This window comes from Ursus arctos, unplaced genomic scaffold (genome assembly GCF_023065955.2).
Source record: "Ursus arctos isolate Adak ecotype North America unplaced genomic scaffold, UrsArc2.0 scaffold_8, whole genome shotgun sequence".
NCBI classification, from domain to species: domain Eukaryota; kingdom Metazoa; phylum Chordata; class Mammalia; order Carnivora; family Ursidae; genus Ursus; species Ursus arctos.
Window position 1 is genome coordinate 84,345,516 of NW_026623100.1, and position 23,052 is coordinate 84,368,567.

At 50.5% G+C, this 23,052-nt stretch overlaps 1 protein-coding gene across 4 annotated transcripts in view; it reads left to right on the forward strand.

The window, feature by feature from the left end:
* The window catches only part of MYT1L (myelin transcription factor 1 like), a 140,525-nt gene that overhangs the window by 22,944 nt on the left and 94,529 nt on the right, over positions 1 to 23,052 (forward strand). For all 4 annotated transcript variants that reach the window (XM_044379499.3, XM_044379506.3, XM_044379502.3 and 1 more), the window contains exon 4: positions 6,659 to 7,014. In XM_044379499.3, coding sequence (XP_044235434.2) covers positions 6,659 to 7,014 — 356 coding nt within the window. The remainder of the gene's footprint in view (positions 1 to 6,658; positions 7,015 to 23,052) is intronic.

Sequence of the window (23,052 nt, forward strand, 5' to 3'; positions counted from 1 at the left end):
GTCTTTAGACTCAGAAAGGCAAGACGAGGGGACAAGGGAGTGTCCGGTACTCTGTTCTGTGTTACCCAGCCGTGTGGCCTTCAGCAAGGCCGTCGAGATCTCCGACCCTTTTAAAAGAGGGAATCATAACTGTCTCTCTTCCATGGGGTCATTGCGAGGATTTGTGGATCAATGTCTGTGGAGACGTTAGAGAATGGCAGGAAACAGTTCTGTGAGTGGACGTGTTCTCGCCGAGCCGGGATCAGAGCTCAGGGCTCCTGAATCATGTCCAAGTATTACTTACGTGAATCCAGAATAATTATTCGAACCTCAGCACAGCGAAGTCTCTTTGAGCAGTACAAGGAAGGTGACATCCGTGAGAGAAGCAATGACCCGGAGCGCCTGCGAGTCCGTGGCCCGGTTCTGGCCCATCCATCTCCCCGCCAGGAGGCGCCCGCTGCCGAATGGGTCCCGCCTCCCTCCCTGGCGGCTGCAGGGAAGAGTCGGGAGCACAAGCACGCCACTGCATCTGCCTCTCAGTCACTGAGAACTTACCCTCTGTTTATATTAAAATTAGATAAATGAAAGCGTCAAGTAAGAGACCATCAAAAATAATACAGCAACCAGCCTGGGGAGCTTGTAAGACGGGATATTCTAGACGGAAGTGTTCACTGAGGGCAAGTAGCCAATTTTCTAGAATGACCTGGTAGGAAAGACTCGAGAGTGCTTAAATCGAGTTAACACCAAAAGGATTATAAAAGCTGCCACAACTGAAGGAATTTTAGGCCTCCAGACAGCACAGGAACGCGCAGGGAACGTGGGAGCTGAGAGAAACTTGCAGCCAATTCGAGGGAACTCTTCCCTTTGCAACTTCCAATAACTTCAGCGAGGCTGAAGCCCAGGCGCTACCATCACTGTGAGTGACTGTGTTACCAGGGCTCTGCGGTGTCCGCTGTGTGGAGAAAGTAGAAAATGCGTCTGTTGTAATCTTCAAATGTGGCATATTCTATAAAGGCTTGGAATGGAGGAGTGGATACGGAGATAAGGAGCCCGTCGATACCCCACAGACGAGGATTTGGCACCCGGTCGCCCTTACACCTCGGAGGTGTGCAGAGGCTCGCCGCTGCACCTGCCGACGTGTGAGGGGAGCTCTGCTCGGAGGCTCACAGGGATCGCTGGAGGCCTCCGTGCTGGGATCAGCCTGGACCTTCGGGGTGGATTAGTCTGACTTCACTCCAGTTTCACAGAACACACTCCCTTCAGCGACTGGAGGAGAAGACTGAGCTTTCTTGAAGTCAGAGTTCTGGAATCTCGAGCGACCTCCCAAAGCTCTGCCCTTCTTTTTTTTTTTTTTTTTTAGGAGAAATTTTTTTCAGCTTCATTGAGATACTGACATATAACATATGTAAGTTTAAGGTGTTCAATTTTGATGATTTCATACATGTATATAGTACACTTAGCTAACAGTTCTTTTTTTATAATAATTTTTATTATATTATGTTAGTCAGCATACAGTACATCCCTAGTTTTTGATGTAAAGTTCCATGATTCATTACTTGCGTATAACACCCAGTGCTCCATGCAATATGTAATACCCATCACCGGGCTAGCCCATCCCCCACCCCCCTCCCCTCTGAAGCCCTCAGTCTGTTTCCCAGAGTCCATAGTCTCTCATGGTTCATTCCCCCTTCTGATTACCCCCCCTTTCTTCTTCCCTTCCTTCTCCTACTGATCTTCCTAGTTCTTATGTTCCATAAATGAGTGAAACCGTATGATAAAAGCTCTGCCCTTCTTATCCCACTCTCCTCTTCTTCCTGCAGTATCCACTGTCCTCTCCATCGGGTGCCCATTCTGCAAATCCCTCTGAGCACCCACTGTGTCCAGACGTGCCCATTGAATTGGTGCTGGTGATGGAAATCACCAATATGCCTGCCACTTGCCACCTGTGGCTACTGGACACTTGAAGTGTGACTAGTGTGACTGAGGAGTTAATTTGTTAAATTCTCTTTAATTTTAATTGAATAGCTACACAGGACTAGCAGCTACTGTACTGGGCACTCCAGCTCTAAAATGTAACATGCAGTTGAACACAGGCTGTTTTCTCAGTCTCGTGGAGGAGAACCCACAATCACACCGGAATGGGGTAAGAGCTTTCATTTGTGATAAATGGAGAAAACTGTGGTTCATTCCACAAAGATGCCTGGACCACCGGCCATCAGCAAGTCTCCGCTGGCCGCCATGGGAAATACTCGGCTGGTGGAGGCTGCCTGTTCTGCTGAGGAGTAGAATTGGGGACGGAAGCAACAACATGAAGCCCACACTCAGCTGAGCTCGGGAGCTCCCGTGTGCAGGAGGGGGAAGGGCCAGCCACACACCTGCCACGTCCGTTTAGCTGAAGTTCAGCCTGGTGCCGGCTTCCCAGTTACTCCTAGACTCTACCATGCACTCCAAGTGTTTTCTGTGAAGTGGAGACATTCCAGCATTGTGGGTTTCTATTTGTCTTCTTAGAAAGACTCATATGTGCCTGCAGGAATGAGTCCAGATGAATATGGGTGGGACACCGTTGTGAAGCACGCTCACCTTTCCAGCCTGTGGATTCGGTGGGGGCAGCACCCCCTCTTCATGGGTGTGCGAATTCTCTGCTCCCAGGTGGCTGGCCATCTCGTCAGCAGACACGGGATGCACAGAATGTGGGTTCCTCCGGACCCACGCTCCTCAAACTCATGCTGCATGAGTGAGGCTGCACTCTGGAATGTTCCGAACCCCCAGGTCTCGCAGGCCAGGAGGCATCTGTGGACTGGAGCAGGTTCTCGATCCACCTCTGTCCGACATGTGAATGAGATCTCCCTTGCAGGCAAAATGTGGGTTTTGCTCCCACATTTAAAGTAGGCACCAGGAGCTGGGGGCCGGTGAGACTGGATCCAACAGGAAAGGGGCAAACGGAATGTGTTTGCAGTAAGCATTTGATATGATTTACAGTTAATATTAATGGACTTTGAGCATGAAGCCGCACGAAGGGGCAAAAGGAACTGGATGTTTAAGGTCAGCTTAACTCCAACAGTTGGAAGCTTAATCGAAATGGTTTCCAAAATCAAAAACAGAAGCCGAGTAGACGATAGAATTTATACTTCACTAGGAGCAATGAGGAGACCATTCAGGAATTTTGAATGCTTTAAAACTGTAACACAGTCGACGGCCTCGCAGCTTTTCCATTACAAAGATAGGTAAACTGAGGCCCACCCAGTGTCCAGGAGCCCATCCAGGTGTTAACAGAGCCCAGGCAGGAATGCAGGGCTCTGGACATGCTGTTCCCTCCACGTCACTACGCTGTCTGCCAAATGCGCCATGTGGTGACACCAGGACCCGCTAGGTGAGGCTCATGCTCGGGGTGGGGGGGGTGACAGGCAGACACACACCGACTCCTTCCCCTCCTCACTCTGCCCTGATGCTCCACACCCAGGCTTCTCCCGCTGTCTGACTCAGCGGTGTTTCTACTCTCCCTCCTTGCCTTTCTCTCCCCCACTCCCCTGCCTTGCTACCACAAAGGTCTCTAGAGGACAGGGAGCCACGGTGGGCACCAGGAGACGGGGAGAGGAGCCAGAGCAGGTTCCTGTCCCCACCACGGCAGCAAGAGGGGCAGGTGGGCAGACATCCGAAGAGGAGCCGTCCTGATGGCCAGACGCCCCAGCTCAGCAGGCTAGGGCCCCAACCCCCACCTGCAATGTCCCGCAGCTCAGACAGGCCACCTTCCAGAATCCCAGCGGCCTGTCTCTCCAGAGTGAAGTCCAGTTCTGTGGCCTTCTAATTGCAGCCTCTCTTTTAAGGACAGTCTCCACTCTGCTGCTCTGAAATGTGCTCCCCTGCCACTTATGGCCTGAGCAACAAGCGGGCCATCTGGAGATCTCGGGCAGCTAAGTGTGAGTGGACAGAGGGGAGATAGAGCAGGAGCCCCAGCCGTGCTGGCCTGTGCGTCGGAAGGGTCTCCTGTTGCTCCCGGTGTGGGCAAGCGTTTCGAGTAGCACCACGGATTAGCATAGAACCGGCTGGTTTTACCTCACTTCCTAGCAATCTGGATGAATCTGATGGTCAAAGGGAGGCCCGGAGCTCTGTGAAGGTAACCTTGATGGAGAACAGAGCTCCTCGATGGGCAGGTGCCAGCCGGCTTTATGACCTGGACACTGTGGGCTGGGTCTGTGAGAGGAAGTGCACGGATTGCGAAGTCTTCACTTTGACAAACACAGACTGGGCATGTCAGCCGTCTCCTGACCAGGACCCTCTCCCCAGAAGCCTGGCTGGTGTGGTGCTCAGGCTCGACTCAGGTGGTTATTCAGCACAAGGGGGTGGACGGCAAGCCAGGGGGAGCTGCCGTCTGTGTGCGAGGCCACTGACTCAGTCTCCCCGGTCCGTGGTAAGAGTCACACGAAAGACAGCTCAGAACTCTGTCTATTTAATCTTAGAAATGCTGTACAGACCTATACACATTCTCCTCAGTTTTCTTCTGGTTATAGTATTATTCTTGTTTTGGTTATTACATTTCTGAGAGATGCTAAGTTTCAGGAGGCAGTGGTGGCGTCTCAGCAATCACGCAGTGGCCCTCGCTTTACCGAAGAAGGGACTGCCCACAGTCACACACCAGGATGGGAACAAAGTCCCTCAACTCTGGGTGCCAATGCCTGCCAGCATCCTCCAGGGCACCCAGTGAATCATGTTATCTTTACTGCAAGCAACCAGAAGAAATCATTTTCTAAGACGTGAAATCAGTGTCATTTCTGTCCCTTCCCGGTCTGAATTGTCTGGGAAGAGTTGACAGTAGTGACAAACAGCACAATAGTAAGTGTCCACAGCTATGAGAAGGGACATGCTGCTGGACCCCGAGCAAGAAGAAAAATCGCGATGGTGGTCTAAGAGTGGGCACGACCTTTCACTGGGTCCCCAGTGCGCACTGCGCTAACCTTTTCTTTCCATCCCTAAAGCAAGCATGCGAGATGCTGGGTTACAGCGGGGCACCCTGAAGTACAAAGTCGAGTATCTGTCCAGCCCCTCACTCTGTGAGACCTGCCACACACAGCTCAAATCCATCATATTGCAAACAGAATGCCTCCTACGTGCACGTCCCTGCCCTCTGCTGTGCATCTAACTCGCTCCTCTTCTTGCTGCTAGGGGTGCCTCAGAGCCCGTCAGGGAGTTGAGTGCCCAGCGGAGGCTCCAAGGACTCTCACCCAACACCAGGTCGTTACAGTGACCGCCTCTCCTACCCTTTCCGCCCACGCCCCTCCCAGGGGTGAAACGCACCGAGTCCCCCAGGCTGGTCTGCCGCTCCTAACCCCAGCTCGCACTGGCCACCTTCCTGCCAACCCCACCATCACACACTCTAAACCCCTGCGTTTGGTTTTTATGTCTGTTTTCTGCACTGATCATACTCATTGTTATGTTCACATCTTTGCAAAATCTCTGTTTTACTTGAAATGTGTTTAAATAGCTTCGTGCATCCCCTTCAGAAGTCCCCCAGCCTCATCCTTCTGGGGCATGTCCTAGCTCCCTTGACTTGCTGTCCCTCCCTCTTTTTTCAGTGTAGCGCCCTGGGCATGCCTTTATCATAGCACTGATCACACGCCATCCGTTCATTCAGCAGCCCTTTCTTGTGTGCCCACGGCATGCCAGGTATTTGGTGCACACATAATCCACACTGATTGCTTCCAACACAGTAGCACTCACCCCTGTCTACGCCTGTGTCTTTCACCTCTGAACCTGGCAGGGAGGGCCTGGGGTCCAGCATCAAGGAGCCTCTGAAAACGTGTCCGTAGGAGACTAGGTATACATTCCACATTTCAAGTCCAAAAACAAGCTAATCAGGGTTCTACGGACTGTTAGTCAGTCATGGAGATCACACATCTCATTTAGACAAAAGGAACATTTGTCTGTGAACCTCTGTGTCTCCCCCCTTATTCCTTGGGGTTTATCCCAGGAAGACAAGAACCATAATTAGCAACGTCACTTTGGAAAATTGTCCTTCCTGGGAGAAAAGGTTTGGGGTCCTGCTCTAAGGATCTTACCCAAGCTGGGCCAATTTCAGCATGATTTAGGGACTCCAACACTGAGTTTGTTTTGTGTAAAGTTGAGATGGGACTGACGATCTTCCTCACATGTTTAAACTGTGTGGCTGTTCTCAGCAGCAGGGCTCACAGTTCGTCTTCGAGTTGTTCATCATGTTTACAGATGCCATTTTGTCTGCAGAATAGAGAGCTTTCTCACACACACGTATTTTTATGTTTCACGTGAGTGGGTGTATATTCATTCACTGTGCATGAACTAAGTCTTCCTGTAAGATGTACAACGCACACAATGCGCGTTTGGCCAGACGTTTAAGAAAGTGAACTTGTGTCACCACCTGCGTGATTTGGAGGCCATGCCTCACAGACCATCCTCCTGAATTGCGTGGGACCTCCACATTATTATGGGGTGGCCGCAAGGAAGAGCTGGGAAGGGAGACTAGTGTGGCGGTGACCAGGGGAATGCGTGTGTGTGCGCGTGTGTGCGCATGTGTGTGCACGGGTGCTCAGACCCTCCCCGCCCCTGCGTGGATGGCGCTCATGCTAAGCCTTAGCTCGCTTGACCAGGGCTCCTGTTTCTCTAACCTCCAAAGATAGTGACACAGATCTCTCTATCTCTCTCTCCACAGCGTATATGGCTGCCCCTTGGCTAAAAAAAGAAAAACACAGGATAAGCAGCCCCAAGAGCCTGCCCCCAAGCGGAAACCGTTTGCCGTGAAAGCCGACAGCTCCTCGGTGGATGAGTGCTATGAGAGCGAGGGGTCAGAGGATGTGGACGAGAAGGAGGAGGACGAGGAGGAGGAGTTCTCGGAGGACGAGGACGAGCACAGAGAGGAGGACGAGGAGGACGAGGAGGGGGACCGGGAGGAAGAGGAGGAGCTCGAGGAGGAGGACGACGACGACGACGAGGATGGGGAGGATGTGGAGGACGAGGAGGAGGACGAGGAGGAGGACGACGACGACGACGAAGAGGAGGAAGACAATGGTAATCTTTAAAATAGTAGCACGCATCAAGTGGTGATTGGGCCAGTGTGTCGATGTGGAGATCCCAGTGTTGCTATTCAGGACATGTTCCCGATTGCTTGTTCATGAAATAAGTCTGCCTGGTCAAGGCTGAAACGAGTATCCATTCATGTGTCCTTAGCACTGGTTTGAAAGCATTCCTTTCCTTGTCCTGCCAGACAGTAGAGGCTGTCTCAAGGTCAGCTTGCTCCACACTGATGTGCCCCGGTGTTCACCGAGTGCACATTTGACTAGCTTACCTTAGCTGCTTTATCCAGAAACTTAGGGCAGCACACCTGGTCTTTAACCTTACGTGTTCTTGGATGCTCCCACGACGTACTGTATCGGCCCAAGTGGTGGTGTGGGGATGCCTCGCTGCTTGCCTTCCCAGGGGCTGGGAGCTCGGCAGGACCCCTGGGATACCAGGCGGGGCTGTCAGTCTTGTCTGTCGATTGCCGAAGCCGTACTTCTGTCACGGATCGGGGTGGGGTGGAATATTGCTGCAATGAAATAGTTCATTGACCCGTCATCTGCTTGGTGTCCAAGAACCACAGTGTTTCTGACCTGGGGCGTCCAGTGTTGTGAGTGAGGCATACTTGTAAAGTCGTGGTGCCCAGGGTGGTGACCGTGCTTTGGGCAATAGAGTTAAGATGGTTTTGCTTTTATATCCAGGTTTCTGTTAGTGTCAGATTCATAAATATGACTTGAAAGATAATCCTTTCCCTAAAAGTCATTTCTTTTCTAGAAAAAGGTGGGAGTTTCCTGAAGAATCTAGATTTTAGCCTTTATTGGCTTAAAGTTTGCCTCAGAGAAATGCCAAATGTGTTTAAAAGCAAGGGGAGTGTTTTCTCTTATGCTTCTTGCTTGGGCTCAAACTCTTCAACACTCTGAATCCTAGGAGAGCTAGTGTCTCGATAGGAAGGACAGGTGCTTCAGCCAGTGCAGAGAGCTGCTTGCTGCCCTCCCGCGTGGCACACAGAAATTAATGTTTCTCCTTCAGAAGTCATGCTGGCTTGTCCTAGGAAACCTGAATTTATGACTGTTAGAGCAGGTTCAGGTCACCGTTCCGTTCGCGCAGGTGTGCGCACGTGTCTGTACACACCTATGTGCATACACGTGTGCGCACAGATTCCATACATTAATGGGTGGGGTCCCAAGATGGTTCTTCTGTTGCAGTGTTGGGAGCATGGTGGCATGCATCAGAGCACACGCACGTAGGCACCACGAGCCCCGCTGCATGGACTGTGGGCCCAGACCCCAGTGGCACTGATGAGACGGAGCTGCATGCCGAGAATTACAGACAGTACCTCCCTGTAACACGGCATGTGCAACGTTGGAAAACAGACCGATTTGTCACTTGTGAACTTGTGACTTGTGAACACTTTCCTGAATGTGTGCAGTTTGGGGCGAAGTCATTAACTTCTGAAGCTGGTCACTGGTTTGTCACTTGACTGTAGCTTCTTACAAAGATGGTGTGAGCATCCCCACTCCTCCGGATGCCCGTTCTGTGCTTGGACAGCAGTGGGCAGCACAGTTCAAAGTGTGGGTGTTTGTGTGGGATGGGCTCTGGTGGGAGAGCTTTGCAAATACGCAAAATTTAACCAAGGCTCTTAACCACATTCTAGGTTCTGCTCTCCATTTGCTAGAATTAAACTTCCAATTTTAGTTTACTTAGATTCTTATTTTAAATAATCGACTTTTGAAGTACAAAGTGACATAGCAGAGCCCTAACGGAATAGCTTTAGGACGCAACTTGATAGGGTTTTCTTTTCTTTTTATTTCAATTCAATTAGCCAAACTACAGTACGTCATTAGTCTCAGATGTAGTGTTTAATAATTCATTAATTTTGTATAACACCCAGTACTCATCACATCACATGCCCTCCTTAATGCCCATCACCCGGTTACCCCATCCCCCGCCCCCCTCCCTTCTGTAACACTCAGTTTGTTTCCCAGAGTCCAGAGTCTTCCATGGTTTGTCTCCCTCTCTTCTTTCTTCCCCTTCAGTATTCCCTCACTTCCCCCCTGCGCTGTTGCTTATGTTCCACATAGGAGTGAAACCGTATGATAATTGTCTTTCTCTGCTTGACTTACTTCACTTAGCATAATCCCCTCCTGGTCCATTCATGTCGATGCAAATGGTGGGTATCCATCCTTTCTGATGGCTGAGTAATATTCCATTATGTATATGGACCACATCTTCTTTACCCATTCATCTGTTGAAGGGCATCTCGGGTCTTTCCACAGCTTGGCTTTTATGGACATTGAGATAGGGTTTTTTAAAAAAAAATTATTATTCTAATTTGAATGCTTAGAACATAATTGTTTTTAAAAGTGAGATAACAGATCAAAACTAGTGACATTTTTCTAGAAAAATCCAAGTAAGTGAGCATAAGTGATGTATGATAGAACCATGAAATGAATGGTTGCATTAGTGTGGTGCAGGCCCGGAGTGTCTAACTGCAGGACCCCATCTAGCATGGTGCCCAGCAAACACTGAATGAGAATCTGAAGCATACAAGGGAAGTAGTTGGAAGCCAAATGCCCATTAAGAGGATAAATAATCGTTTGTCAGATTCCTGGATTCAGAATTCATATTCAGCACCCAGCTCCCCAGCTAAGCACCTTCTAGAATCATCTATCGTGTAAACTTTAAAGGAATCCACTGGAACCACTAAAGAAGGGTTCAGCCATGGCGAAATGTTATGCGATCATTAGGCTATCTGCTTATCATAAGACTAATACCTCCAATTCACTGAGTGTCCTTGGCAGCAAAGTGTAATAATCTACCCCCTTTCAGATGGGCTCCTGCATGAGTCTTAGGTCCCGATGAGTCACTGAGATCAAACAGTGATGGTCCATGTGGACGATCGCTGCTGGTTCTCTGTAGGGAAGCACCAAAGGCTTGCTCGATTTCTGAGTCAAGCAAAAGTATCTTTCCTAAGAAGAAATCACCTCAGGTGCCTGGTATCTAGAGACTGCCTCACTGAGATTTGCTATAATACAGAGAAGTCTGTTGGAGGACCCCCATGATCACGTATTCCAAGACCCCAGTTGGCCAAGTGCTTTGCTGACCAAGCATTCATGTATCTGTCAATCTCCTCTTTCCATGTTCTCACTTATCAAATACATTATGTTTTACCTTCCTGGTAAATTTAGTGCCAGAATCACGGTCAACAAATGTGAGTTCCTTCCATGATAATGACATCTTTACCATAAGAAACGCACTGCGAGTACAGGACATCCCATAGTGGTGCCTTTGTCCACTCCTTGAATGGATTTGGCAGAAATCATACATTTGTGAAAAGCAGGGACAGTCTGTTTTTGTCTGGTGGTCGGAATTCTGGGTCACCCTCTTGAAGTCAATCTTTCATGTTCCTTGATTTCCGCTCTCAGTGGCCATCATCTCCCTGAGCCGTCAGCAGATTCTCTCCAAGACGGATGGTGCCTTTACCTTATCAGATAGAGGCAGAGACAGTGACTTCAGTTAACAGAGAAACAAAGCAATCGTGACACAGGGAGACGAGAACATTGCAGACAATGCCCAGAGTCTGGCTCACACACGCGCACACCCACAAGCAGCATCTAACACGAGGAAGCAGGGCATCATGAAGGGGCCACATGATACCAGCTTTACGAGCAGGTGAAAGTCTGTCCATTTCTGCTCGTGGGATGGAATCATTGTTTGATCTGGCGCAGTGTATGCTCTATTATAAATTGGATTGTGCAGTCCGGGAGGTGTTGTTTTAGATGAACCCCCCAGAATATTACAACAGAGGCCCCCAGATTATAGAAGGACCATTATTTATAACCTGGGAATTAGAAGTGTATTTTAATTCCAAGGATCCTCCAGCATGCTAGTTACGTATGAACAAAGTATTGCTAAGAATGCACACACCCAGCAGCTGTATTGAGGTTCAGGGTTATGTTGGATCTTCGATGCTTGTGTGAGATGGGTAGAAACCATTTCATTGCCATCCTCACTAGAAAGTCAGACCCAGAAAGATTCCGTGATTTTCAGTAAGTGGTGGTTATGTGGTCGAACTCTGCTCGTGTTCTTTTTACCACTTTTTGCTTGTTTGAACAAAAGGGAAGAATATCTGAGTAGTTCATTTAAGATTACATTAAATTCAAATTTAATTCATCAGAATTATATTTTGTCCAGTTGGCCTGGTCTTTTGCATGGAGGATTTTATTTTCAAAATACATTGCAGTGGCCTAGTCTGCATTTACTAAACAGAAGTCCCCTTGTTATACTAAAGGTAAGAAAGTTAGTACTCGGGGATCATAGATTTGTGTGATAGCAGATTTTGTACATCCTGTGGTAAATATCTTTTTGGATTCTTACGATTTGAGAAATTTAGATCACGTGGTCACTTAGTGCCTCATAAGCTATGGTTTAATTTCATAGTTCATCCCACTAAAAAAAACTCAACTTTAAGTGGTATGCACACACATGTCTATACCATCGGTGTCTGTGGGAGTATATGTGTGTCTGTATGATGGTGTGTGGATCTGCCTGCTAATAAGAAAGAAAATTCCATGAGGAAGAACATGGCAACTTGCTTTCCAGACTAGAGAAAATGCTCGTGTTCACAGCCGTCTTCAACACATAACTGTTTCCTAACATACCCGTTTCTGAAATACATCTGTAAAAATGTAAAGTCCTTTCTGTGCTGCTCTTTGTTGAATCCTGGGACCGCCTTGGATAATTTGGCTCCAAGGGACAATTCCCTTGACCATTTGGTCGGATTAGAAAAACCGCAGACGCCTCCCAGTCCTGAGGGTGTTGTGGTCCCCACATCTGTGTGGGGCCGTCTCGGGGGCTCACGGCGATGGAGGGACTGGCTGGTTTGGGGGGAATGTGAATAATTATGGTGAGAACCTTCCAGATGAAGGAAATGATCACCAGAGGCGAGGTGAAGCCCGCGGACCAGAGACAGAATAACACTGTGAGGTGCGCGGCCGACTGGGTCTTGCTCGCCCTCAGCGCTGCCCGGCCTCTGTCCAATCGCCACACGGTGCCAGATCTGCCTCTGCAGTGTTCTCACCACCCTTGCATGACACCTGGAGCTGCTCTCAGGCTGTGCTCTGCAGTGACTCCCCGTCCTTGGAAGGGAATTCAGGACAAAACACACCCTTATAAATGCCTCCTCAAAGAAACACTTTTTGTTTAATTGCAATGTTCGCAGGGTGTCTTTTCTGTCAAACAGGATGATGCAGGAGGCCTGACGTGGTTAAAGCATCGTGACAACTTGCAATAGATGGGCCCGAATTTCTCTGAGACAAAGGCAGAAGGAAGGTGGGGAGGAGTCTGCACTGTGGCCTCCGACTTCCCCAAACTCCCTTCAGGATGCTGTCCTTATATTGATTAGCTAATTACCCTCTTAAGTTGCTCGCAGGGCGCTGTCCCTGATGAGGAAGCAGTTGAAATGCACACTCTGAAAATCACCGTTAGCGAACCGGTTTTCTGCCGCCGTCAGCAGAAACAGCAATGAGTTCTGAGACCAACACAGAAACAAAGATGATGTGTTCGGTATGCAAGGTTCCAACTGGAGAACGGCTGTGGACACAGTTGGGAGAAAGAATGTGATGATTTTTTGTCATCTTAACAATTAAGCTCTCCCTACCTCCATGGAAGCGTTCTTTCGGGAGGCTTAGCATGCAGATGCATTGGAGGGTCCAGCTCGATCCCTTGGAAATGAGTGAGCCAGAGTCAGACATTTCTAGGTGGAAGTCTGTGATAAAAATTAAACTTTCTTCATGCAAACTTATTTTGCATGAGTGTAAGACATAATTATAGCTTGTATTTCATGAATTTTCAGACACTGAAATCCAAACCAGGAACTTGCCGAGGATGTAACGTCATGTGCGTTTAGGCTGCAAGCGAGGTGCACCAGGTGCTGGGGAAAGACCTTTCTTTACATAAGAATGAGGAACAAGGCTCTGAAAGAATAGATTTAACACACTTCTACTCGATTTGTTTTAAGGTCCACTTGAAGGAATTACCAGCTTATGTGTTTTCTCTTCTTATTATAAGTTTTATTCCAAATGCCAGCTATTCAAAGTACAATAAAGCCCAGGCAGGAGGCATGTTTTCTGGCCCTGGGGTAATACCTGTCCTGGGTGGGTCACTGCCCTTGTGGGCCTCAGTTTGCCTGCCAAGCTCAGGAGGCAGCACCAGCCCTTCGCCCAGCTTGCTATGTTGTCTGGAAGCTGAAAGAATGTGCAGAATGGAGGGAGGGACGCAGTTCAGAGCTCCCAGCAGCGGCTGGCCTTAGGGGTGCTCCTCGCGCGGCCCTGCTCCCCCACGCGTCTACTCAAGCCCTTCCACGATCCTGATCCCGAGGTCCCGGCCGTGCATAGCAGACATACTGTGCACATCAAGGCCACACTGACGTAAGGGACTCTGAGCACAGAGACAGCCCATTTCAAAAGTGATACATGCTTTCCCTACACCCAGACGTGCGTGGGGTCCCATGAGGACACAGAAACTAAGCAGACAGCACCTCCTGCTGAATGAAACGCATTCTATATACAAAAGAGCAGTGTGTCCACGAAAAATTTAGATTGCAGTTCTTTACAAAGGGCAGAACTAGAAGTTATACGCTAAGTAGAGCCTTCAGGACCTGGGCTCAGAGAACAAGATTTCCAGACCCTGAAGACTGATGAACTTAGGTCCCTCGAAAGTTGTCATGCCATTCTCATTTTCGAAGGGCCTTTAGAAACAGGTCAGATTATTTCCGTCCAACCGGCATTAACCATGGTTGAGTAGGAATGAAGAACAGGGACTTGAGTCACTGAAGTTCCCTCCCAGCCAGACATGCCTGCGCAGCACCTGCATATCCAGTCCATCCGTAACCCTCGGAAGCTCTGTGAGCTGCGGTGTGCGCATGTGTGCGCGAGACAGAGGGCAGAGAGGAGGCCGGGAGCGGCGGAGGTGGTGGCTAACGTGGTCAGTCTGTTTCCGTCTGAGAGCTGCTGACTTCCTATAGCTCCTGCTCTGGGTGGAGGCTATGACTACCTTATTTTTAAGTAGATAAGCCAGAGACCTAAAATGTTGTCAAGTAGAAAGGCCCCCAAAGCTTCATTCATACACATATTCCTCATGAACAAACGCTGTCAGAAAGGAACATAACTGGGGCGCCTGGGGGGCTCTGTGGGTGATGCATCTGCCTTGGGCTCAGGTCCTGATCCCAGGGTCCTGGGGTCGAGTTCCGCAGCAGGCTTCCTCCTCCGTGGGAAGCCCACTTCTCCATCTGCCTGCCGCTCCCCTTGCTTGTGTGCGCTCTCTCTCTCGATCTCTCTCAGACAAATAAATAAAATCTTTAAAAAAAAGTTCTCATGGCAAGAAAAAATATTTTAAAAAAATAAGAAAGGAACATAACTCACAATTTCTACAAGTCATTATGTAACCTGGGTCCCTTGTGAAAACTCCTATTTTTCCTTCAGTTTATCTCATTTGGCTTACTGGGAATTCTTCAAGGATGGTTTGGCTTACACAATGGGCAGCACTTAAAATCAATAAGACAGAAATTGTCCTCAGACAGTTTGTAAAGATTTTTAATGGGTGCCTTGACCCTGCCTGCTCCCTCACCCCTCCTCCCTCTCCGCACGTGGGGTATCTTCACCGTGACAGGAAGATCTCAAGTGCGAGGCAGGACTTCTGACTTTTCTGATGGGCCGGACAAGGGGCAGAGCCATACAGCAGACGGGCTGAGGGGTCCAGCACGTGCCCTGTGACCTCCCCTCCACGTGATGACCGGGAGAGGTGTCTGCCCACCAGCTCCGCTTCCCCTCACTGAGTTTTCACTGCAGCTACAGACGTCCTTGGAGCCCCCACCGCATACCACGCCGCGTTCCACATACTGGAGATTTGCTCGTGCAAAGAACAAGTCTAGCTCTGGCCCTCACGAATCAGGTGAACAAACCGGGCACGCTTCTCAGGCTTCATGCTCAGGACCAGCGTATCGATCACACTCCAAAACCAGGGTGCAGGGCCCACGAAGCCACCGCAGGACATGAGACATCACGAGAGCTGGTCGGCTGATGGATGGTTTACGTCGATTTTGTGTTGCATGAATATGTGTATAAATCATACACATGTACACACACAGGCACCCCTTCGAGATACTGAGGATCCCATTCCAGACCACGGAGGCGAAGCTGGTCGAGCAACTTGTCTGGTCTCCCGGGCGCGTACAAGCCGTCGTTACACGGCACCGTGGTCTGGTAAGTGTGCAACAGCATCACGTGTAAACAAACAACGTACAAACACTCACGAAGAAATCCCGTACTGCAGAAACACACCAGCCATCATCTGTGCTTCCAGCGGGTTGTCATCACTGATCACAATCACCATGACAAATACTAGAATAATGAAAAAGGTTGAGAATTGTGAGAATCACCAAATGTGACGCAGAGACTCGAAGTGAGCAGAGGCTGTGGGAACCCTGGCACCGGCTGCCGTGCTGGCCGTGGGGTGTCCGCGGGCCTCCAATCTGTAGGGGGCGCAGTGTCCTCGAAACCAGGTGTGCCTGTCTATACGTTGCAGAGTCAAAATCAGAGCTCCATGCCTGCTCTCCCCTCGTGCTGCCAACACAGTAGCCCCTAGCCACCCGTGGTTATCTACACATAAATCGGAGTTAGTATGACATTAATTTAAACTAATGAAATTACAGAATGTTAACCACGTCTTTCCTGGGTCTTGCCAGCCGGCTGCTCCCCCTCCTCTCCTTCCAGTCTCGGCCCAAGCTCGCCTTCGCCTGGCCCTGCTGCTTCCACACCTGAGGCACCGTGTCCTGCCTCTGTCGGCCCCCGTGAGGCCTCCTTGCCCTCAGCCCACAGACCACGGCCCTAACACTTGCTTTCCGTATGTTTGCGTGTCTCCCAGCAATGTCACTTCCGTGGCCCCCAGAACTCATGCCTGGTTAATTGTTCTGCTCTAGGAAGTGCTCAGTAAGTAATGGCTGGACGACTAGCTGAGCGGCGTTGGGTCCGTGTCCCCCAGGCCCTGAGAGCTGTGACCATCACACTACTCTCTGATCTGAGAGACCGTCCTCATGCACCGTCCTCTCCAAAGCTTGTGTGTTTTTCAGTTTGAAGAAGATGTCTAGAAATGCCAGTATTTGACCCAAGCCAACTAAAGGCTGCTGGAGCTTTACATCCCTCCTAGTTAGGGGCATTCTTTGGTGCCTCAGTTTACCCTGTGGGACCTGTATCCTGCAGTTTCACCAGTGGTGCTGGCAGTTCTGAATCCTGACCAGCATTGGCTCCATAGGTCGCCGTCAGGTTGCACAGCGCACATCTGAGGGGTGCAGGAAGTGCTGTCATTCAGGCGCAGGGAGAGCTTGGGGGCAAGACAGGAGGTAAGATCAGTAAACCCTCCCTTGTCAGGGAGCCTGCCCGTGTCATGCAGGGGCTGTGCGTGCACGCCGAGTGGGTAGGCAGCAGGCGTGACCCAGCTGGGTGCAGAGAAGCACCCGCTCCTGCTGCCGAGAGCAGTCTGGCTGCAAAGACAGCCTAGCCGATGCCTCGGTGCGGAGCCCAGCCCGGCCCAGTGAACAGCCCCTGTGGCAGTTAAGTAGGAGAGCTGCTCACGGTACAGACGTTCATGGGAAGGAGACAGAAGCCCAGGAACAGCCACAGAAGACAAACACACAGTTCAGAGAAAAGGGGCTGGAAATACACATTGTGGGTGTTTGCAGCCACCCACCAAATCCCCTCCCCAGTGATAAGAGCCGATCGAGAGCAAAGAAGCCAGTGTGTGGACGAACCAGGGTGACCCAGCAGGACAGGGCCCCGGGAAGGCGCCCAGAATGCCGAGGAGCCTGGGTCCGTCACCCGACCTGGCAAGAGCAATGGCTCCGGGTGTCTGTCCCGCTTCGCCACCTACCGCACCTGCAGCACACAGGTGAGGAAGAGTGTGAGGCCAGCAAGGCCGGAGGCCGTCTCTCACCTCTCTCCGCTCTGGGAATGCTGAGCTCTCCCACGAGAGCAGGACCCCCAGCCGGCCCTAGCTGCCTTTCTCCCCACACAGAGCGCAGCACACACAGACCACAGCAGGTCGCTACTGATTCCCACATTGGCCCGGGGGTCCCCCTGCTTCCTCCACATGGTGGAGGCAGATTACTTCGGGCACGCGGTATCTACTTTCCTTAATTAAAAACAAAATTCAACTAATTCCAAATATTTTTTCACAATCAATTGAGAAATTATATGTCAGATTTCATTCACTTATTTTATTTTAATTTATTTGTTTTTAGAGAGACAGAGAGTGTGAGTGGGGGGAGAGGCAGAGGGCAGAGAGAGAGAATTTCAAGCAGACTCAGTGCTCAGCACAGAGCCCAGCACGGGGCTCGATCTCACAACCCTGAGATCATGATCTGAGCTGAAAACAAAAGTCAGAAGCTCAACTGACTGAGCCACCCAGGCGCCCCCTCAATCCCTCATTTTAAGCATTTAATTGAAAGACACTTTAATTGAACAAGACTTTGAGTATTTTATTAGTCTGTGTGGACAAAGTTCAGACACGTCCTCATCCACACCATGGCCACCGGCAGAGCTTGTGGGTGTGTGCCCGGTGTGTCATGCCGCCAGCAGCGGCCGTAGCGGCTCGGGGGCGTGTGCTATGCAGGTGACCCCCGTTCCTGTGCATAGCGAGTGCTTGAAGCTTTGGGGCTGCAGACGAGCAGCTGTGGGAGAGAAGCAGCCTGTGGTTTGGAAGAGAAAGGAAAAAACAAGTCAAAGTAGAACCAGACCATGTCTGCATCTGTTGAGCAAAATGAGAGACAAATTAATTACGGAAGAAGAGAGGGCCCTTTCCGAGGCCACTGGGGCGGCCTGAGAGCCAGCCCCGCCGCTCTGCCCTAAGCCTTACGCTCACAATTTGTGCTACGAACAGAGGACACCCAGGAGTCAGAGCTCCTATTAGATGTGAATTTAGGAAAGATCTGCCGTTGATCAGTGAACTCAGTGCCCCCGGCCCAGCGAAGTTCTGTTTCCCTTCCGAGCATTCCTTCAAGTCCGGGAGCAGGTACTCCTTGTGAGTCGGCGTGCCGTCCTGCTGGGGGTCTCCACTGAGCCTTCACCAGCCAGCTCACCTACCCGCACAGAAGCATGGGGGCCAAGAGATGCCTCTCGTCCTGGAAGCAGAGACAGGCATTCCTCACTCGGATCTTTGTCTCTCGTGGATAACTGATCTTTGAGATCAGCCCATTTTTGAACCCCCAGCATATCCACATGTTCTGGAGAGCGGGGGCAGCGTCGTGAGGGGTGCGGGAAGCACCCTCAGGGCACAGGGACACAAACAGGATGCCTCAACCCTCTGGACCCACGTGTCTTCAAATGGGAAAGTGTCAACGCAATCGTATCTGTGACTCTTTCCTGCACTAACATTCTGTGATCCTAAGAGACGACCCTGGGGGCGGCCACTGGGCTCTGGAAGAGGCAGCATCTTTCCACACTCATGCTGCCTGCAGTCATGAGTGCACATCTCTGCTTGGATAATTTTAGCCTCCGGTCACCCCGAAGCCACTGCTTAGACTGTGGATATAGGCAGACCTCGTCTGAAAGTTCCCCTAAAACTGAAAATAAGACAAACAACATTGTCAAGTGGACCCTGATTAGGAAATGTGACGATTTGGAGTCTTCAGGCTGAATGTGCGTGGCAGCCCTCCCTCCCCGCCTCAGGTCAGAAATTCTCCTGCCATTCCTGCTCAAGAGGGGGCTTCAGTGGCTGAGAGGCCCTCCGGTTCAGCCCCTCTTTGTCAGGATGGGGCGTGAGGCCTCAGGGAGGGTGCTGGGGCCCCGGGGCTCATTGCTGGGGGAAGAGGCTGTTGGACTGACTAGCACCTGGGCAGGTGGGACACTTCTCTTCTACCTGTCCCAAGGTACATCTGGGGTATTTGAGATTAAAGGCAGAGGGGAGGGAGCTCACATCACTCAACCTGGGCTCAGGAAGTGGGCTGGCTGCAGGGCTCACGTGGAAGGAGAAGGTCATGGTCAGCAGAGTGCTGAGGTGGTCTCCGCCTGCCCTGTGGTCCTCCCCAGCCCCTGCACAGCCTCACCACCGGGTGTCCCCTCCCTTCCCTCCTGCCCACCTGCCTGATTCCCTCATGCTTTCCAGGAATACGGTGTTATGAATCCAGTGGTCATTCCGGGATTCTCCTCATCTCCTAACAACCTCACATCTGAATGGACCGGAATTCCACTGGTCAGGCCCAGGAGTTGACAGGTTAAGCACACTGACAATCCACACCGCCTTCCGTGGCTTGTGTCACAACTAAACCCTCAGATCATCCCAAACCAACGCACAAGATGGGAACCGTGTTTACGAACAGCACAAGGTCTGGCTGTAAAGAGTCTAGAAGGAGCTTCGGGTCTGGTTGTGAGAACCGCACTGGCCAGCTGCTGCCCAAGTGGACACAGTGCCGCACAGAATCCCGGATGGCCTCCTGCTCCGTCCGTCAGCAGCAGCGTGGCTCCCTGGGCTCCGTCCGTTGCTGCAGAGGGTGCTCCCGCCCCTGGCTCAGGACAAACGCATGCCTCGCTCAGGGCTGAGAGGAGCCAGTGAGCTGAGCTGCCAGCCGACCCCACCTGCTGGACGCAGGAACAGCTGGGCTTCCCTGTGCATCGATGATGACACCCACCCCTTCCTCTTCCCTATAGTTACAGCGGCTGTTAAAACACCAGCATAAATTCGTTACAATCTAAGATTTTACCACCCTTCTCTATTTCCAAGTAAAAAATAAGGTTTGATAATCATTTATTTCTGTAATCAAAAAGAAACACCCATGTAACGATGCCATCATATGCAACAATGGTGCTTCATTGCTTGAAACCCATGGCGGGGGGGGGGGGGGGGGGTGCACCCAGACCCCATCGCCTGTGACCTGGAGAAGTCTAGAGCAACTCCAGCTTTTACAGTATCTCTTCTTTCTGATCATTCTTCTGGGTTTTCCTTCTTGGTTTTGGTGGTTTTTGTTTTTTTTAGATCGGTTGTGTATTTGCCTGCCGGTGGCTTATTTGAAAGGCTAGAAAGAACAATAGTAACACAATCAGGACTAGATGTTGAAAGAATCCAGAGTTGTGTCTCAGACGTATTTTTAAGAGACAACATACCAAAAAAAGCCGGTACTGGTAATTATAACGTCATAATCCACAGAGTTCTACCCACATCAAATTGTAATTGTGAAGGTGGAGAAGAAACCCTGTTTCTTCTTCATGATTTTTGTCTAGGATACTTTTTTGGTTTCCTAATGGTAACTATAGAGGATGAATTGTTTATAACAGTCCGACTCAAGGGAGATAAAATTCACACCCACGACATTTCAGAAAGTTCACGGAGACACCAAAAGGGCATGTGGGCCCGTCCACGGACAGCTTCTGCCTGCCAACCCCGGACTCCTCACTCCACCACAGCGTGAAACCGACCCGCCAGCAGCTCCTTCTCATGTCCGTTACCTCGCAGCTTTGCAGGACACAGACTTAGAACAGAAAAACCACAAAAAGAAAACTGAGGTTCTTTTCTCTCCTCCCCAAACCTCTAAGTAGTTATAGTCTTTTATTTAGCATGTGAGCCTGTACTTTTTCCAACATGTACACATTCTTCCTGGTAGAACGTTGGTCACGTGAAGAACGGGTCCAGTTGGGTCCTGAAGTTCTCAAGGTTGCATATTCTGTCTGTGGACTGTCGATGCCCCAGGGTTAGCCCCCAACCAGCACAGAGAAGTCTGGCACGTGCTTCATGCCCACTTCCACATGTGACCCATTAGGAGCCTCAGCACGACAGAAGCAGAAGGGTAAATTGCCTGAAAACCCATAGCCAGAGATAGAATTCTAAACGCTCCCCACAAATGATTTTGGATCCTGCAGGAGGCTGGGCATGGTGGCTATTTAGAGCCTGCTTGTGGATGGGTTGACGGACGGTTGCCCTCCATCAGCCCACGTAATGAAGAGCTGACTTTATTTCACGTAGGTTTTCAAATAGTTAAATGCCAGTAACTTGAGAAATTTCCTTAACCTGCAAGGAGTTCTGGCCCCTGGCACCATTCTACCCACCAGCTTTACCAATGGCAGCCACACAGCCACAGACGACACTGAGCACGGGAGCTTGGAGGAAGAGCCACACCTTGCAGTAGGCTGCATAGCCAGATGCTAACACGGTTTCCCTCGCCTGTTCCCAGATAGGCTCATGTCCCCTGACACCTCCGTGGGAAGCCCAGCCACCACACGTGCGGAGCGCCGTCCCCATGCAGGGTCTTTACATGGCACACCCTTGAGATTCCTGTAAGAGCCCTCCGAGAGAGGCCAGGCCTGCAGTGCCCCCAGCACCACACAAGAGGTGAGCTGCAGAGCAGTGACCTGGACCAGCTCGTATTCTTGTGTTCCACGTTGATCTTCGCTCTGATGGGCCGGCAACAGCAGGGCACAAAATCTGCTCTTGCTGAGCCCGCTGTTAGAACCCAAAGCTGGAAGGCACACTGGAGGCAGTGGTGCTGTCCGTGTTCCCCCAGCTGCTCTCTGCCTCCCTGTATGTGGTGGCCAGGCTGCAGGGTAGTACACCTGGCGGTTCCACCTCCGTGGGGGCGGGTAGCTCAGGAGTCCAGTGAGAGAGGAATAGGTGCCGGCGGCCACCAGAAATGCAAGGCGTGCGTCTTCCCTGGGTGGCCCGGAGGGGGCACAGGGGCTATTACAAGCTCAGAACAACAGCAAAACCATTTCCTACTTGGGACAAATGAACTGAAGGTAACCCTAGGATTTAGAATGTGGAGAATTAGCCGAAATTACATAAAACTAAAATGTGGTAGGGAGGGGAAGAGCTTCATAAACGGTGGATCGCTGCCACGTCCCGAGTGTGCCTCTCTCACAGTGTAAGAAGGAGCCAGGGGGGGACACCTGCATTCCGTTTCCTGTTCACACCTCCATGCATCTCCTCCTTCCCGAGTTCTCCAGGATGATAAGATGTGCTTCCCAAGAGGAAGTTAAGAGAAAATCATAAACAAATATATGCCACCTGACCACGGTTTCTTCTTTGACGCATCTTGGAAAATACCCCGAGATGTTTCATGTGCTTCTGTGTTTTCAAACGTACGTACAGATTCATGTCACGATTGGCTCTTTGCAGGCACGGTGGTGCTGACCTCAGAGTCGTCAGTCATGGTGCAGTGGGGGCCTGGCCAGCCCCCCGGGGGCTGCTCCTCCAACCACAGCCCATGAATATAGAAATCAAAGTGTGTAAACTGAGAGGAGAATATAACTTTATATTTTCAAGAATTCGGTAGAACGGGATTGCCTTCAACTCTTGAAACCTCGAGCCCTCGGCCAAGGGCACCGTCTGCTTGCCAGTCAGATACTTCTGGCATATTTCTGACTGTGCTCACTGGGTCAGCTTTCTTTCCTCTTGCTGCTCTTTGGGAACACGTGTGTCTTTATACTAAAGAAAAGGATGTATAGGGATTATCCAGGAAAGAGACAATATTTGTTTCATACAACTAGCGAGGCTCTATGACTAACATACGGCAAACTTGACTTGCTGATACTTAGAAAGGAGTGTTAGTTTTTTAAAAATGTGTTGATTTGCTATATGGGCCAGCAAAAATTATTATCGATGTGTTGGTGCCCAAACCTCATTCCCCAACCAACGCCTCTTCTGAGGGAATAGCGCGAAATCCATCACGGAGGCCCCGGGGGCACCCCGACTCAGCTGTTAGCAAACAGGTACTTTGTGCTAATCAATACACCTCATTTCTTCAGCACATTGATAAGACAGAGCAATTCTTCTTCAGTTTTTTAATCACAGAAACAAAAGCCAGATGTGATAGTGGCATGCGGTTAACTAAACCCAGTCTAAGGGCTGGGGGAGGGGGCCTCTCGGAGCCCACTCGTTAGTACCTGTACTTGCCATACCCATGAAGCAACCATGCAACACAGTGGAGAGAGACCACGCCCCAAGTAGTCCCTGGGCGTTAAACAGGATACATCTCAGGCGAAATACAGGGGCTTTATGTAATTTTTTAAC